The sequence below is a fragment of the Thunnus maccoyii genome, chromosome 7 (assembly GCF_910596095.1).
Source record: "Thunnus maccoyii chromosome 7, fThuMac1.1, whole genome shotgun sequence".
Classification (NCBI taxonomy): domain Eukaryota; kingdom Metazoa; phylum Chordata; class Actinopteri; order Scombriformes; family Scombridae; genus Thunnus; species Thunnus maccoyii.
The window spans coordinates 17037058-17050281 of record NC_056539.1 but is presented as its reverse complement, the minus strand read 5'-3'; the positions used below and the strand labels follow the sequence as shown (position 1 = coordinate 17050281).

Sequence of the window (13224 nt, the reverse complement as noted above, 5' to 3'; positions counted from 1 at the left end):
ACTTTTAAGGAAACGGCACACCGGCACATAACCAGCAACCAGTCGACTAGTGCACCGAGTGGTCGCATCTTGGATTGTCCCACTTCACTTGAATTTCACTCCTTCTGGTTTATATCTACCCAAAGGATTTAAAAAAAAAAATCAAAACCAGGAGGACGACAGCACACTAAAAAGGTAAAACTTCTATTTTATAGATTATTTAGCAAAAATAGGTCTGTAAAACCGTAAAGTAGTCTGTTCACCATTATGTAGCAAGGTCAAAGATACTTGACTTTATTCAAAAGTTGCCTTAAACATCATATTTATTAATTTAGACAGACGTGTACATCAGGTAGGCTGTCTCAAAGTGCTTGTCAAGTTATTAGTTACAATTTATTGTCACTGGTCCACAGTATGTGCAAGCTTAAAGAAACAGAAACAATATAATTTCAATTGGTTAGTATATTCTGTAGACGTTATAATGATGAATTAGCACATTAATTATCTGTAGGCTACATGTGCCAAACTCTTAGTTTTTCTGACACACACTGTCATGATATATTGTGCCAGCTGTGTACAGAAATAGGACATCACCAACCTAAAATGTTCCCTGTAACTGGAAAAGCTTTTTTCAGTGTTAATTCAGTGTTAACCTTCACCTGATTCAAACTTTAGAAGATGTTTAAGAGAGATGTTGATTCTCATTATAACTAACAAACTAAGATATTTTTTGATATAGTAGCTACTGTTTTCATTATCAGTCCAAATATGAAGTTAATATCCTTCAAAGCACTAAAACCTTATTATTAAAGATCATTTAGTTGTATATTTTGAGTCAGAATATTGGGTTTATCAATGCACAAAAGAAGTAGCAGTGTCACTTAATTAAAATGGAGCTGTAAATCTCCTGACATCCCGGTTATTTGAGGATGAGAGATGAGGGGAATCAAAATGATCTTTACCAATAAACAAGCCTTTGTAGTTGAATGTCAAGCAGAATCATGATTATCAGATTAAATCAGGCTTACTTTACTTACAAATGAGCAGTTTTATTTATTTATTATTATTTTATTCTGCTTCCAAAAACTGCAAGTCATGTGTATTTACATTACTGCGCACATGGACTCCGTCAAACTGTACTAAATTAGAATATAAAACAACTTAAACGTGTTGTAAAGCTGTTGAGAACACTTTTGAATCTCAAAGGAGTGAAGATTTTAAGATGACCACACCTGCGAAGCCTACAGTGGTCACACTTCACTGTGATTATGGATGTTTTTTGGCAATAATACAAGCGACTGTTGGCTGTTGGACGTAATTCAACATTTCCATAGTGAAATGGCCAAGCTCCTGTTTAGCAGCATCACGTCACACTAGGATTTTCATACCTGAACTGAAAAGGTATTTGAGGACAATGATAAACAGCAACAGTTTTAGTGTTGGATGACTAACAATCCAAACAGCCCTCATTCATCCAGTTGTCTCGCTCTCAGTCTGGCCATTTTGTCAAGGGTCTGTGGGGCGACATGCGGCTGCCAACTTGAGCTCTGTCCAACTGCCTATCACTCATCAGAAATAGCCATGATCACATGTCCTAGACCCACAAGTGGGCTATAAATAGCAAGCTACCATTGCACTCTTTCTCAACATACTTTGAAATGGAGCAGCTCTCTTTGCCCTAACTTTGTAGTCAAGAAGTGTCTGTCACACATATAAATCTCACTTCCAGATGAGGAAAATGTAGAGCTTAAAGAAAAAAATGAGACTATCAAATGGCAGCAAACTGTTTTTGTATATTTCATTGGACAGAAAAATATAACACTCAATTTTTAAAGCAAATAAATATATAAATAATAATGAGCGAATAATTTGTATTTGACATGGATCATCAAAAGACCTTATAATTGAACAATTTAATTGATAAATTGTTCAAAATATTGCTGAAAGAAATGAATCTTGTCTGCCATCTTGATTATTTCAAGAGTGCACAAACACACAAGCAGGAGTACTGTAATAAACACATCTTACTATATACTGTATAAGTCCATTTATTTTACAAATATATTCATTTGCAACATCTTTTCATTTTGTTTTTTGCAATGTGAATCCATGAATTGCTTGATAGCCATTTGCAAGATTGTAGATGCTGTATTTAAAAAGGAATATATCTGATTCAATTCAATTCAATGAAAGTGACAAATTATGTAATATGGTCAATTTTCTGTTGCATACTTAATTTTTGTTGAGTGTAGAGCAGAGCATAATGTAACAAGACAACAACATTCAAACCTTCCCCCTTTGCTTTGCAGGTAACATTTAAACAGAGCCTGTTTGTCAACTTGTCATTGTGGTACAAACATGACTGAGGTGGCGCAGGTTGTGGCTGCAGTCGCCCACGACGTGGATGAGGTAGAAAATGAAAATGAACACAACATGAGTGACACAGAAAACAAGGACGTTGATGTGACACATGAGAAAGAGGATGTGGCAGACAATGAAAAGGTTGCAGCTGAGGAGGAAAGTGAGAAGACATCACACACAGAAGACAAAAAGCCTTGCCAGAAGACTGATGAAGCAAGCAACGAGGCTGACAAGACATACATGAACGGTGTGGAACACAAAGAAGATGACACAGCCAATGATGATGAAAATGAAAAATCAGCAGCTGTTAATGGTGTAGGAAAGGACACAGAGGACAAGGAGAATGCACAACCTGACACAAATGATGACCCGAGTATTTCTGAATTGGAGCTTAAAAAAGAGGTGAGACAAGAATAATACAATCAAACAATATTTCTTTTATCTTTATATTTTTAATAATGCCCCCCACAGCTTCCCCTTGCTACATAAAATAACTTTCTCTTAACATTCTTTTGCTTGTTTAACCACAGAAACTCCTCAGATCCAGAAAGCCGGTGGCCAGAAGCTATGTGCCCAGTGTGAACAAAGGGAAGGGGGACGTGACTGGCAAGTTTGAGGCCATGCAGAGGGCCAGGGATGAGCGCAGCCGGCAGAGGAACAAGGAGGAGCAGGAAAAGAGGAGGGAGCAATACATCAAGGAGAGAGAGTGGAATCGCAGGAAGCAGCAGGTCAAAGACAGCTAACCCCACTAACCTCCAACCGTGACCTGCATGGCATGATGAGGCATGACGGGGTGACGAAGCTGCCAGTTTGAGTGAGAATTCACTGTCTTCTATACACCGCAGTGCAACATCCACCACACAATTAACTTATTAATTTTTTATTATTTCATGCCAACTTTGGTTTGTGCTTGATGTAAAAAGATGGTAATTTTTTAAAAGATGGTAATTCTAACCTCACTGATATACGCAAGGAACTCCTTAGGACTGCTGTGCAGCTGATTTCTTCAAATCCCATCGGCCCTTTAGTGGATCAATCAATCCAAATGCATGTTGTGCAAGCATTGTTCAGCTTACTGAACTTTATTTTTAATTGTAATGCAGATCCCTAATTTTTCCGATGCCACGCCAAAATTTACAAGGACAAAAGTAGCCAATTAATCAATTAATTGACTGACAGAAAATTAATCTTTAACAATGTTTCTCAAAATAGGTTTGCTGCTCTTTTCTATTTCATATCATAGTAAACTGAACCTTTGTGTTTTGGACTGTACTAGAACAGATTAAGACATGTGAACACGTTACCTTGGGAAATTTCTTACCATTTTCTGCCATTTTCTGGACTAATTGTTTAGTCAACTAATTATAAAAACATATAAAAATGAGACAAATTACTTCTACATTTTTTAGACTTTATCTAATGGTTGCCAAGAAAAAATGGAGTCTTGGATGTTAATATTTCATCATAGCGCCACTGAAGCACTAGAAGAAACAGATAGAGAATATACATATACAGTATAATACTGACATACAGTGTGGAAGAAATATTTCTGACTTGAATCTAAAGTTAAAGATGAATGTCAGAGATCAAGAATTCAAGGGTTAAGACAAGCTCTGCTTCGAGATCAGCTGTGGTGAAACAAATGCAGTGATACGGTAATATGTGAGTGGATTATCAGTGATACTCAGACAGAACAACCTCCAAGTGTACAGGCGTGCCATATAGCTGGCCCAGGCTCGGTCACCTACGCTCATCTCCTGTGTGTGCAATAACACCATGGCCCAATCAGAAACCTACCTGCAGGTCACATGACCCAGCTATTAGCAGGGATTAAGCTCTTGTTCTTGCTGGGACCAGCATGGCTCCTGAGTGGTAGAGGAGATGATCCCAGCTAAACCGTAACCTCACCATACTCTTCATCTGATCCGCAACAGATAAAAGAACTTCTCGCTTCCAGTGATGAGGAAGAAGATGTGAAGCCAGCGAAAGTAGAAAAATCCTACGTCCCCAAAATCACAGGTAAGACACACTCGGTTGCTAAGGATAGGATGGATATTCAACAAGGGATATGGGAGGAAGAGGAACACAACCAGTGCTGACGGCTCATTCTGTGCTCTGTGGAATCCTCAGGTAGTGTGAAGGGGAAGTTTGCAGAAATGGAAAAACAAAGACAAGAGGTGGAAAGGAAGAGGATGGAAAGTGAGAGGAAGAAGAGGGAGGCCCAGGACAAGATGGAAAAAGACAAAATTAAGAAAGAATTGGCTAAGAAAGCAGCTGAGGTAAGTAAACATGGGGTGAATTCCTTTGCACAGGGTCTCATCGCTCTGCCTTTCTGACGACAATGGCTTACATGTATCTGTAATCATTCAGGTAATCCTCAGCTGCCACTCAGATGAGTTATTTTAAGTGGCGTTTGAGATCCAAACAGTTGTTAGAGGCCTGATTATGTCTGAATCCACCAGTAGCATTGTTGACATGATCAGTTTGTGAACTCATGGTAAATGGATCGCTTCCATTTCATCTTACTGTGTAAGACTTATGGTAGTTTGGAAAATGATGTAATGTAAAGCAAATAAATATTTCCAAAGAGTCATCAGTACAGTATAGATAGAACAACGTGAACAGAGGTTTTAGGCTTATTATACCGTCAGTGTTGTACTTGGGAATGGTTACGTAAGTATTCCTGTGCCAGATAGGCGATTACAGGCAATTACCTGCTACGTCTTTGCCCTAATTCTGCTCTTGTTAAGAGAGAGCAGTCATGATTGTCATTGACAGTGGTGTAACTGTTCAACAACCGTATGGAAATCTTTAACAAGACACTGTTATAAGGGTACTGATTTTATTCAGCCTTTTCCTTTTTTCACTTTTTTCTTCTTTACAACTCTGCCTTTATCATCATCAGTCATGATTGGGGCAGTAGCTACCATTAAGGACACTGCTGCCATGTCCTCTGTATTTTTGGGGGGGATCAGTAACACCATTACCTCACAACCTAATTTCTTCTGAACGGTGCCCAAAATCAGATGACACAGTAACTGGAGTGCTTTTATGTATATTTATGTTATTACTGTTATGTGCAGTGGGACAAACACCTGTTGTTGTTTTTTTTTAGCTTTCCCTATCACTGTTTTCTTTATGTCCTGTTTAAATGTATGGAAGCACTGACTTGATGATCTAGAAACAACTGGAACAGCACTCTTACAGAGCTGCCAGGTGTAGACAGCATATGACTGGCAACTGTTTCCCACACCTCCCAGTGACTAAATTAGCTCTAGACCCCCTTACTGTGACCGAATTAGACTCCGCTATCTCAGACTGACACCCATACTGACCTACTGCAAATGGTGACACTATGCCAATAGAGTTGCCCCTACCCACCCACACACTCTTATCCCCAGTGTGTGTGTGTGTGTGTGTGTGTGTGTATGTGGGTAAGCACTGTGAGTGACCTAAATTTGTTTTCAATGCTGAACAGTTTGTCTATAAGAGCTCTTGCACAAAACTTAGAAACAAGAATTAATTTTAAGTATCTAGTCTTTAAGTCTATGAATTTCTTATCCTGTGCCTTATGTGTTGCCTTGGATAATTTAAAGGCCCCCTCCACTCAAAAATGTGTTTTACTTACTGCTATTTAAATGTTTGAGCTTCACTATGCTGTATGATGTATGTGCAGAGTTTGACAATAGAAGAGGGAAAGTTTCACTGCGCTCACCAAAAGTCTTGAGTTTAAGGCATGTTCCTTCAAACAGGATTTGTGACATCACAACTAGTTTGGAGCCAATTATAAGCCAGTATTCAACTTACACAAGTGTGACATAGAAACTTGAAACATCCAGCACTCAAACACTGTGAATGGACTTTACAGTGAAGTAGGAGACATCTTGTAACCAGCAGTTAAACTTTTGAAATGAACAATATTTGTGTTTTCAGCGTATTGTTGAATTTTTAATGAGGGAAAAGGAGTAGGTGTCATTTTAAGGTTTTTAACGAGATAATCAAACTTTTTTTGTGGGAAAAAACATATTAGACATAAATTATTATTCACAGTAGAGTATTTTATATACATCTTAAAACACGTCTAGAGGGGATCTTTAACTTTATCTTTCAATTACCTTAAAGGAAGGAGATGACACAATCCTGGTACGAGTGGTTCCAGCAAAGTCATCTCGACCTCCGGGCAAAATCAAGATGAACTTTGAGGACATGGAGAAGAATCGAGAGGAGGAATTGCAGAAGAAGGCTGAGGAGGAAAAGAAGAGACGATACGATGAAAACAGACGCTCCTTCAGGGAGGCCAAGCGACGCTCTATTGTTCCAGAGGTAGGAATATAGAGAAATAAATATCAATACATTTTTGTTCACTTCAGCATAAATAAGTGATGAATGATGTTGTTCTGGGATTGTCTTTTACAACCACTTTAGTGTTTGTGGATCCCAGACTAAAAATGTCTCCTGCATTCTCACATTCATTCGTCTTTAGGATGAAGACGAGAAGGTGTCAGAGAAGGTGCAGGTAACTCCTGGAAAGCTGAAGATGACATTTGAGGAGCTGGAGAAGGAAAGGCAGGAGCAGAAAAAGAAGCAGGCTGAGGAGGAAGCCAAACGTCGCCTGTTAGACGAGAAGAAAGCTTTTGAGGAGGCCAGGCTGGGAATGGTAATAAAAAGCTTCAAAACAAACATTTTAATTTCAAAAACTTCATGGAAAGTTTTCAATGAATTATTTTCCAACAAGTGCTGTGTAGCAGTTTGGTAGACATCTTCATCCTCAAGAATGTCTTTGATCCCATTTATACTTCATAAACTTCCAAATATACAATTGCTGTGTAGTGAAGTTTGATGTTTGAGCTGACAGAATGGTATGTTTGTGTTTTGTCAGGGAGATGATGAGGAAGACATTCAGCCGGCTCAGGAAGACAAGGAGGAGTTCCGACCTGGAAAACTGAGGTTGAGTTTTGAAGAGCTGGAGAGGCAAAGGGTAGAAGATGAGCGCAAGAAAGCAGAGGGGGAGGCCAAGAGACGGATGCAGGAGGAGAGAAGAGCTTTTGCTGAAGCCAGGAAGAGCATGGTCAATATGCATCCCATAAATAATTACAAAATTCAACAGATCTTACAAAGCCCTCTTAGATGATGAAAATTCTCTTGTAATGTAAACATCTTAGTTTGCAAAAATATTTTACGGTAATATCATTGTAGTTTTCATGTCTTTGATCTGATATGTGATTGCTACCATTCTTATATCTGCCCGTCAAATATAACACTTCAGCCAGCAGCTGGTTAGCTTAGCTTAGCACAAAAACTGGAAATGGGGAAAGAGCCATGTCTGGCTCTGTTTGAAGATAACAGAATCTACCTATCGCCACCTCTAAACCTCACCAATTAACACATATCTTGTTTTGTTTTATTCGTACAAAAACCACAGTGTAAAAATGACAATTTGCTGTTTTATAGTGGGTTATGTGTCAGACCATTTCTTGGCTGGGAGCAGTAACTTCCTGAAGTTGTTGCTGGTTGCCTCACAACTGCTCAGAGCCAAGTGGTGTTGCCAGTTTTCTGCCCAATGGTGCTACTTTATATTTAATTTGGTGGGTAAAAATGTTTTTCGGTGGGTTTCGATAATTTGAACTACTTTTTGAGTCATAAATTTTTCATTAAATATTCGGCTACTTTTATGATGATTGGGCTCGTTGTGATTGGAAGACTTTTTGTCAGTCCCATCTGGCAACACTGGAGCCAAGAAAAATTTAGCTCACAGCACCTCGTAAAATGGCATTAAAAAAATTGTTTTTTTACACTTTGTTTTTTTTTTGGATCAAACAAATGAGATGACGTCAATTAGTGAGTTTATTAGGTGCTGGTAGGATTTTATGACTTTTGGATGGAGCCAGGCTAGCTGTTTCCCTGTTTTCAGTCTTTGTGCTGAGCTAAGCTCATGATTACTAGACAGATATGAGATTGGTATCTGTCTTTTCATTTAACTCACCAGAAAGCTTTAGCATAGCTTTCACCTGAACTAGAATTCCTTGTCCTACAAACTGTGTCCCACAAATAAGTGGAGTCTCATTTAAAACTGTCAATAGATGATCACACCTCTTATCTGCAGTATTCAAAGCCTACCTTGATGTGTTCTTGCCCAGCTTGTGGAAGAGGATGACGAGGCTCTGATGGCCTTGCTGAACTTGGAGGGCAGTAAGCCTGGAAAGCTGTGTGCCAGTTTTGAGGAGCTGGAACGCCAGAGAAGAGAGGAGGAGCAGAAGAAGGCAGAGGAGGAGGCCAAGAAGAGACTGGAAGAGGAGAAGAGGCTCTTTGCTGAGGCCCGCAAGAGCATGGTATGTCTACATGACTCAGCGACCAAAAACTATACATGGTTGATGCTTTTGGCTGATCACTAACACACTAAGACTGTGCTATTATTGTTGTTTTCAGGCTTTGACTTAATTTGCTGCTGCTGAGCTTTCTCTTGTAAAAAACAGAGAGAAACCCGCTTTTTAAGAAAATGTTTAAATTGCCCAAACACACATAGACACATACAAAGAATAAATATGTACTCTTTATTTATAATATTTAACATTATGGCTATGATAAAATCATTCTAATAAATATCAGTCGTGACCGAAATAATTTTGGCTACATCAAACTAAACGCCTGTTCTCTACTTTTCACACTGATTGTATCTGAATGTTATCAATAATTGGATTCTAATTGGATGTGGATTGTTGATGTACTGTATATCATTCTGATTGGCTTAAATGGTACACCTGCATTGCTGTTCCCTTGTCCAAATTATTTCTTTAAGAGCCCTGGTCTGGATCAGGAAAACTCTGCATATGGAGATGAAACAGTAAGATATTTTCAATTTCAAATGTATATTATTTACAGTATAATAAGAGGAAACAACAGTTGTTACTATGAATGTATTTACTGTAAACACAAAGGTATGAGGATAACGGTGTGGCATGCTGTCTTAAAATGCTGTGGGCAACAATAAGAATTGCTCCTGCTTATTTTTGTGCTGGTTTTATGAGGTTGTTAAATGTCAGGTAAGTAGTTGGCCTTGGATTGTTTTGTTCAGCCAGATTTAAATTGTAATACAACACTGATGTAATACTTGATGCAGCCAGTTAGTTCACTCTGCTATTGTGTATATTTGTGTGTGTAGGCACTAGATGAGGAGGGAGAGTTGGTGAAGACTGAATCTCAGGAAGCACTGAACCCGGGAAAACTGGAGATCAACTTTGAGGAGCTGCTGAAACAGAAGGAGGAGGCTGAAAGGAGACGCAAGGCGGAGGAGCGCAAAATGAAAATGGAGCAGGAGAAGCAGGAGTTTGAACAACTCAGACAAGAGATGGGCGAGGTCGGTCTCAAACATAGTATCAAGAATATACTGCATGTGGACACATATCACAAACATAAGGCTTTGATTCAGTATAATTTCTTCAAGCAGTGATTCAGTTCTTGTTTTACTTGAGTGTCTGCAAACACGCTTTTTGCATTCTTTACATTGCACATCATCTCCGGAGTACTTACAGCTATAACAAGCATAATTGCCCTCTATTTCACAGGATGAAGTGAATGAAAGCTCGGATGTTGTGAGCGCAGAGTATGAAGAGCTGACTAAACTCAAGAGGACTGGCTCCATCCAGGCCAAGGACCTCAAGTCCAAGTTTGAGAAAATTAAGCAGCTGACTGAAGAGGAAATTCAGAAAAAGATTGAGATGGAGAGAGCACGGAGAAAGGCCATTGATGATGAAATTAAAGAGAGAGAAGCTGAGCGGTGCCAGGGGGTAAGAATACCCTCATGTGTGGACATGAATTAACTAACACCTTCTGTGGGAACCTACAAACTTAATTTATAAGCTTCTCGAGATGCATTATCTCAATATCACTCCAATTAAGTTGATTGCATTTTACTTAAACTAAATTACATGTGTGAATACATTTCAGAGAAATATGGCTCATGAAGCACATTTTGTAACAGCCTCGTCTCCCTCTTCCTTTTTTGTCCATTGGAGTATTATCTAAGTGTCACATATTGAGATTTGCTTTTCAGGAGGATGAGGAAGGTGAAACGACACCAGTGAGGGCTGAGGAGTCACCATTCAAACAGAAGGTTGATATGAGAGCCCGATTTGAACAAATGGCCAAAGCCCGAGAAGAGGAGGAGAGGAGGAGGATAGAGGAGCAGAAGCTGCAGAGAATGCAGTTTGAACAGCAAGAGATTGATGCTGCACTGCAAAAAGTAAATCTTCCGTGCTCATGACCATATATGCGTTCTTATGCATGACAGCTCAGCGCGGGTTGCAACATTGGGCGATTCTTTTTGTCATCTGTTTGCAGAAAAAGGAAGATGATGGTGAGGAGGAGGGAAGCATCATCAACGGCTCTGCGGCCTATGAGGATGAGGAGGATCATGCCAGATCGGGTGCTCCATGGTTTAAAAAACCTCTTAAAAATCAATCAGTGGTAGACACGGAGCCAGTTCGGTTCACCGTTAAGATCACTGGGGAGCCCAAGCCGGAGGTGACCTGGTGGTTTGAGGGAGAGATGCTCCAGGACTGTGAGGACTATCAGTATATAGAGAGAGGAGAGACGTACTGCCTCTACCTGCCGGAGACCTTCCCAGAGGATGAAGGAGAGTACATGTGCAAGGCTGTGAACAGCAGAGGCACAGCAGCAAGTACCTGCATCCTCACAATAGAAAGTAAGACCACCTTGGTGTGACTGCATGCCTGCATGATACCTCCTATCTGGATTTCAACCTCTCTCTATGAAGTGGATCGCATGCTCCTCTTCCTTGTGACCTCAGGCTGAGTGGTAGATGTGGATAACAGCTCTTTTGTTTCTTTCTTGCAGCTTATGACTACTGATGCCCTTCCATGTTCTGGAAACTTTCCCCGTTGTCCCTCACTCCTTTTGTAAATCTTCATCCCTCACAGTATGGTCAACAGAGGGAAGAAAATAGCAGTATGCTTGGCATTCCTAAGGGAGGGATACACAACACACACACAGGAAAAAAAAATGCAACATGTTGTTTACGTATTGCTCGATTGTAAAGCTGCACTCCCTGTTAGAGTAGGATATTACCTGTGCCAAAATACAAACATGATTTTTGTTCCCATGCCAAGGGTTGCACAAAACTTCAAAACTATCTTTGTCGTAAGGCCCCAACAATATTTGTAATACCAGCAATTTTAAGTATCATAGTACTGTATTGTATATATCACACTTTATGGTCCACACATGGCAAACATGCTTGAGCTATTGAAATGTAAAAAATAAAATCTCCTTGTGTACTAATTTTAAAGAACATAATACAGAATATCAGTAAAACATCTTAAATACTACTGCTCAACAACTGCATCACTATTAATCAGCATGTAGTTGTGTGTACTCTTCACCATACTAGTAAATGGTATTGTGATACTTGACTGGTATTATATTGAGTTAGTCATCACTTAATTGGAAAACCACAGTGATGGGTCTGTTGACACTGAAATGCCAGTGGCATATTTTAGGAACAAAACCATCTAAAATCACATGTACATCCTGATTTTTAATGAAACTATTCAAGTCCAGATAAAGTGTTTTTTTTAATTGCAGCATCTAAAAAAAATAATGTTGATTTTTCATGTACCAACCCCCCTTTTTTGTTTTGAGTTAAATGTAATACTCTTGATACAGTTGTTGTAATTCAGTTGTGCTGGACAGTAGGTAACCGTTTTATGGTTTGATAATGAAACAAAAAAACATAGGCTAGCCTAAATATTTGTCATATATTATAAATTAAAATGTTTTAATAAAATGAACAAAAATAGCAGTGTTTTTGTGATGTCTTTTATTTTTACATGGAGAAGATTTGAGTTACTGCTACCTACTGCCTGATATGTTGTACATTTTACTTGCTTTGCTTTTGGCTAAACTGTCCTTTTAAGGTTTAACGTGAGTATGACCAAGATATACATAATTATCAGCATTCCCACAAACCTGAATGCTATTAAACTGGTGAGTGGCCCTGGGAGACGAGCTCCATGGATGGCAGGTATAGTGGTATCAGTGCTGTGGTGCCAATGACCCAGAGCTTCTCTGTGCTGGGAGATTTGATAGAGGCCAAAGTAGGAACTGCATATTACGTGATTAACTGGGACATATACATCTATTAAAAACTAGTTTGACACTAGAAGACTGTTTTCACATTCATCTGCTGCAAGTAAAAGGTTTCTCTGTGCTCATTGAAAATCATATTTTAAGTGGCTATGGCTTTAAGCCTATGACCATAATTTGTGACATCACAAATAGTTTGGAAGCCAACCTGGTCCAGTATGCAATTTACACAAGTGTGATGTGGAATCTTGAAGCGTCAAGTGCACAAACACTGAAAACAGACTTTACATTGAAGTAGAAGACAATTTGTGTTCAGAAGTTAAACTTATGGAATTAAAAAATATTTGCATATTTATATATTCCGGAATTTTGAATGACAAAGAAGAGATTTCATTTGAAGGATTTTAACAAGACAAATATTTTTGTGGAAAAACATTGTATATTATTCTTGAGGTGAAATTCACACACAAGTAAAAAGCAAATATTATAGCTCTATCTAAAAGAAAACAAAAAAACCAAAAACATAATTTCCTTTTGCAGACATGTTTTTTCTATTTTGTTAATCGCCCGGAACAAGCGCTATTGCGCATGCGTTTGGCAGCCCTCGTTTTATACCACCCACGTTCCGGGAAGACCCGCCTTACTCTGCCTCTGATTGGCTAGTACTCGTTGCCTCCGTTGCTTAGATTGGTTGGATTAGGTAAGAATATCAAGGTTAAAGCCAATCAGAAGCAGAGTAGAGGCGGGCCTTCGCAGAATGCGGGTGGGAAGAAATAACGCGAG

At 39.1% G+C, this 13224-nt stretch overlaps 1 protein-coding gene across 3 annotated transcripts; it reads left to right on the top strand.

Moving 5' to 3' along the window:
• Window positions 1–13: 13 nt before the first annotated feature.
• nexn (nexilin (F actin binding protein)) lies at window positions 14–12148 on the top strand. 3 transcript variants are annotated; one of them, XM_042416931.1, is made up of 15 exons: window positions 14–174; window positions 2289–2742; window positions 2871–3068; window positions 4275–4359; window positions 4471–4619; window positions 6463–6663; window positions 6824–6997; window positions 7220–7408; window positions 8478–8669; window positions 9137–9181; window positions 9500–9694; window positions 9903–10124; window positions 10391–10579; window positions 10678–11041; window positions 11194–12148. In XM_042416931.1, the coding sequence occupies exons 2-15, from the start codon at window positions 2338–2340 to the stop codon at window positions 11205–11207; spliced, it is 2622 nt and encodes an 873-aa protein (XP_042272865.1). In that variant the 5' UTR covers window positions 14–174; window positions 2289–2337; the 3' UTR covers window positions 11208–12148. The 3 variants fall into 3 exon arrangements, with proteins under 3 accessions (XP_042272865.1, XP_042272864.1, XP_042272867.1); XM_042416930.1 differs by lacking the exon at window positions 11194–12148 and having other exon boundaries at window positions 10678–11169; XM_042416933.1 differs by lacking the exons at window positions 9137–9181; window positions 11194–12148 and having other exon boundaries at window positions 10678–11168.
• The last annotated feature ends 1076 nt before the right edge of the window (window positions 12149–13224 follow it).

Coding starts and splice junctions, on each gene's coding strand:
- nexn (XM_042416930.1), top strand. CDS start 2,338: ATGACTGAGGTGGCGCAGGTTGTGGCTGCAGTCGCCCACGACGTGGAT. Junction 7,409..8,477: donor CTGAAGCCAGGAAGAGCATG/GTCAATATGCAT, acceptor GTTCTTGCCCAG/CTTGTGGAAGAGGATGACGA. Junction 8,670..9,136: donor CTGAGGCCCGCAAGAGCATG/GTATGTCTACAT, acceptor TATTTCTTTAAG/AGCCCTGGTCTGGATCAGGA.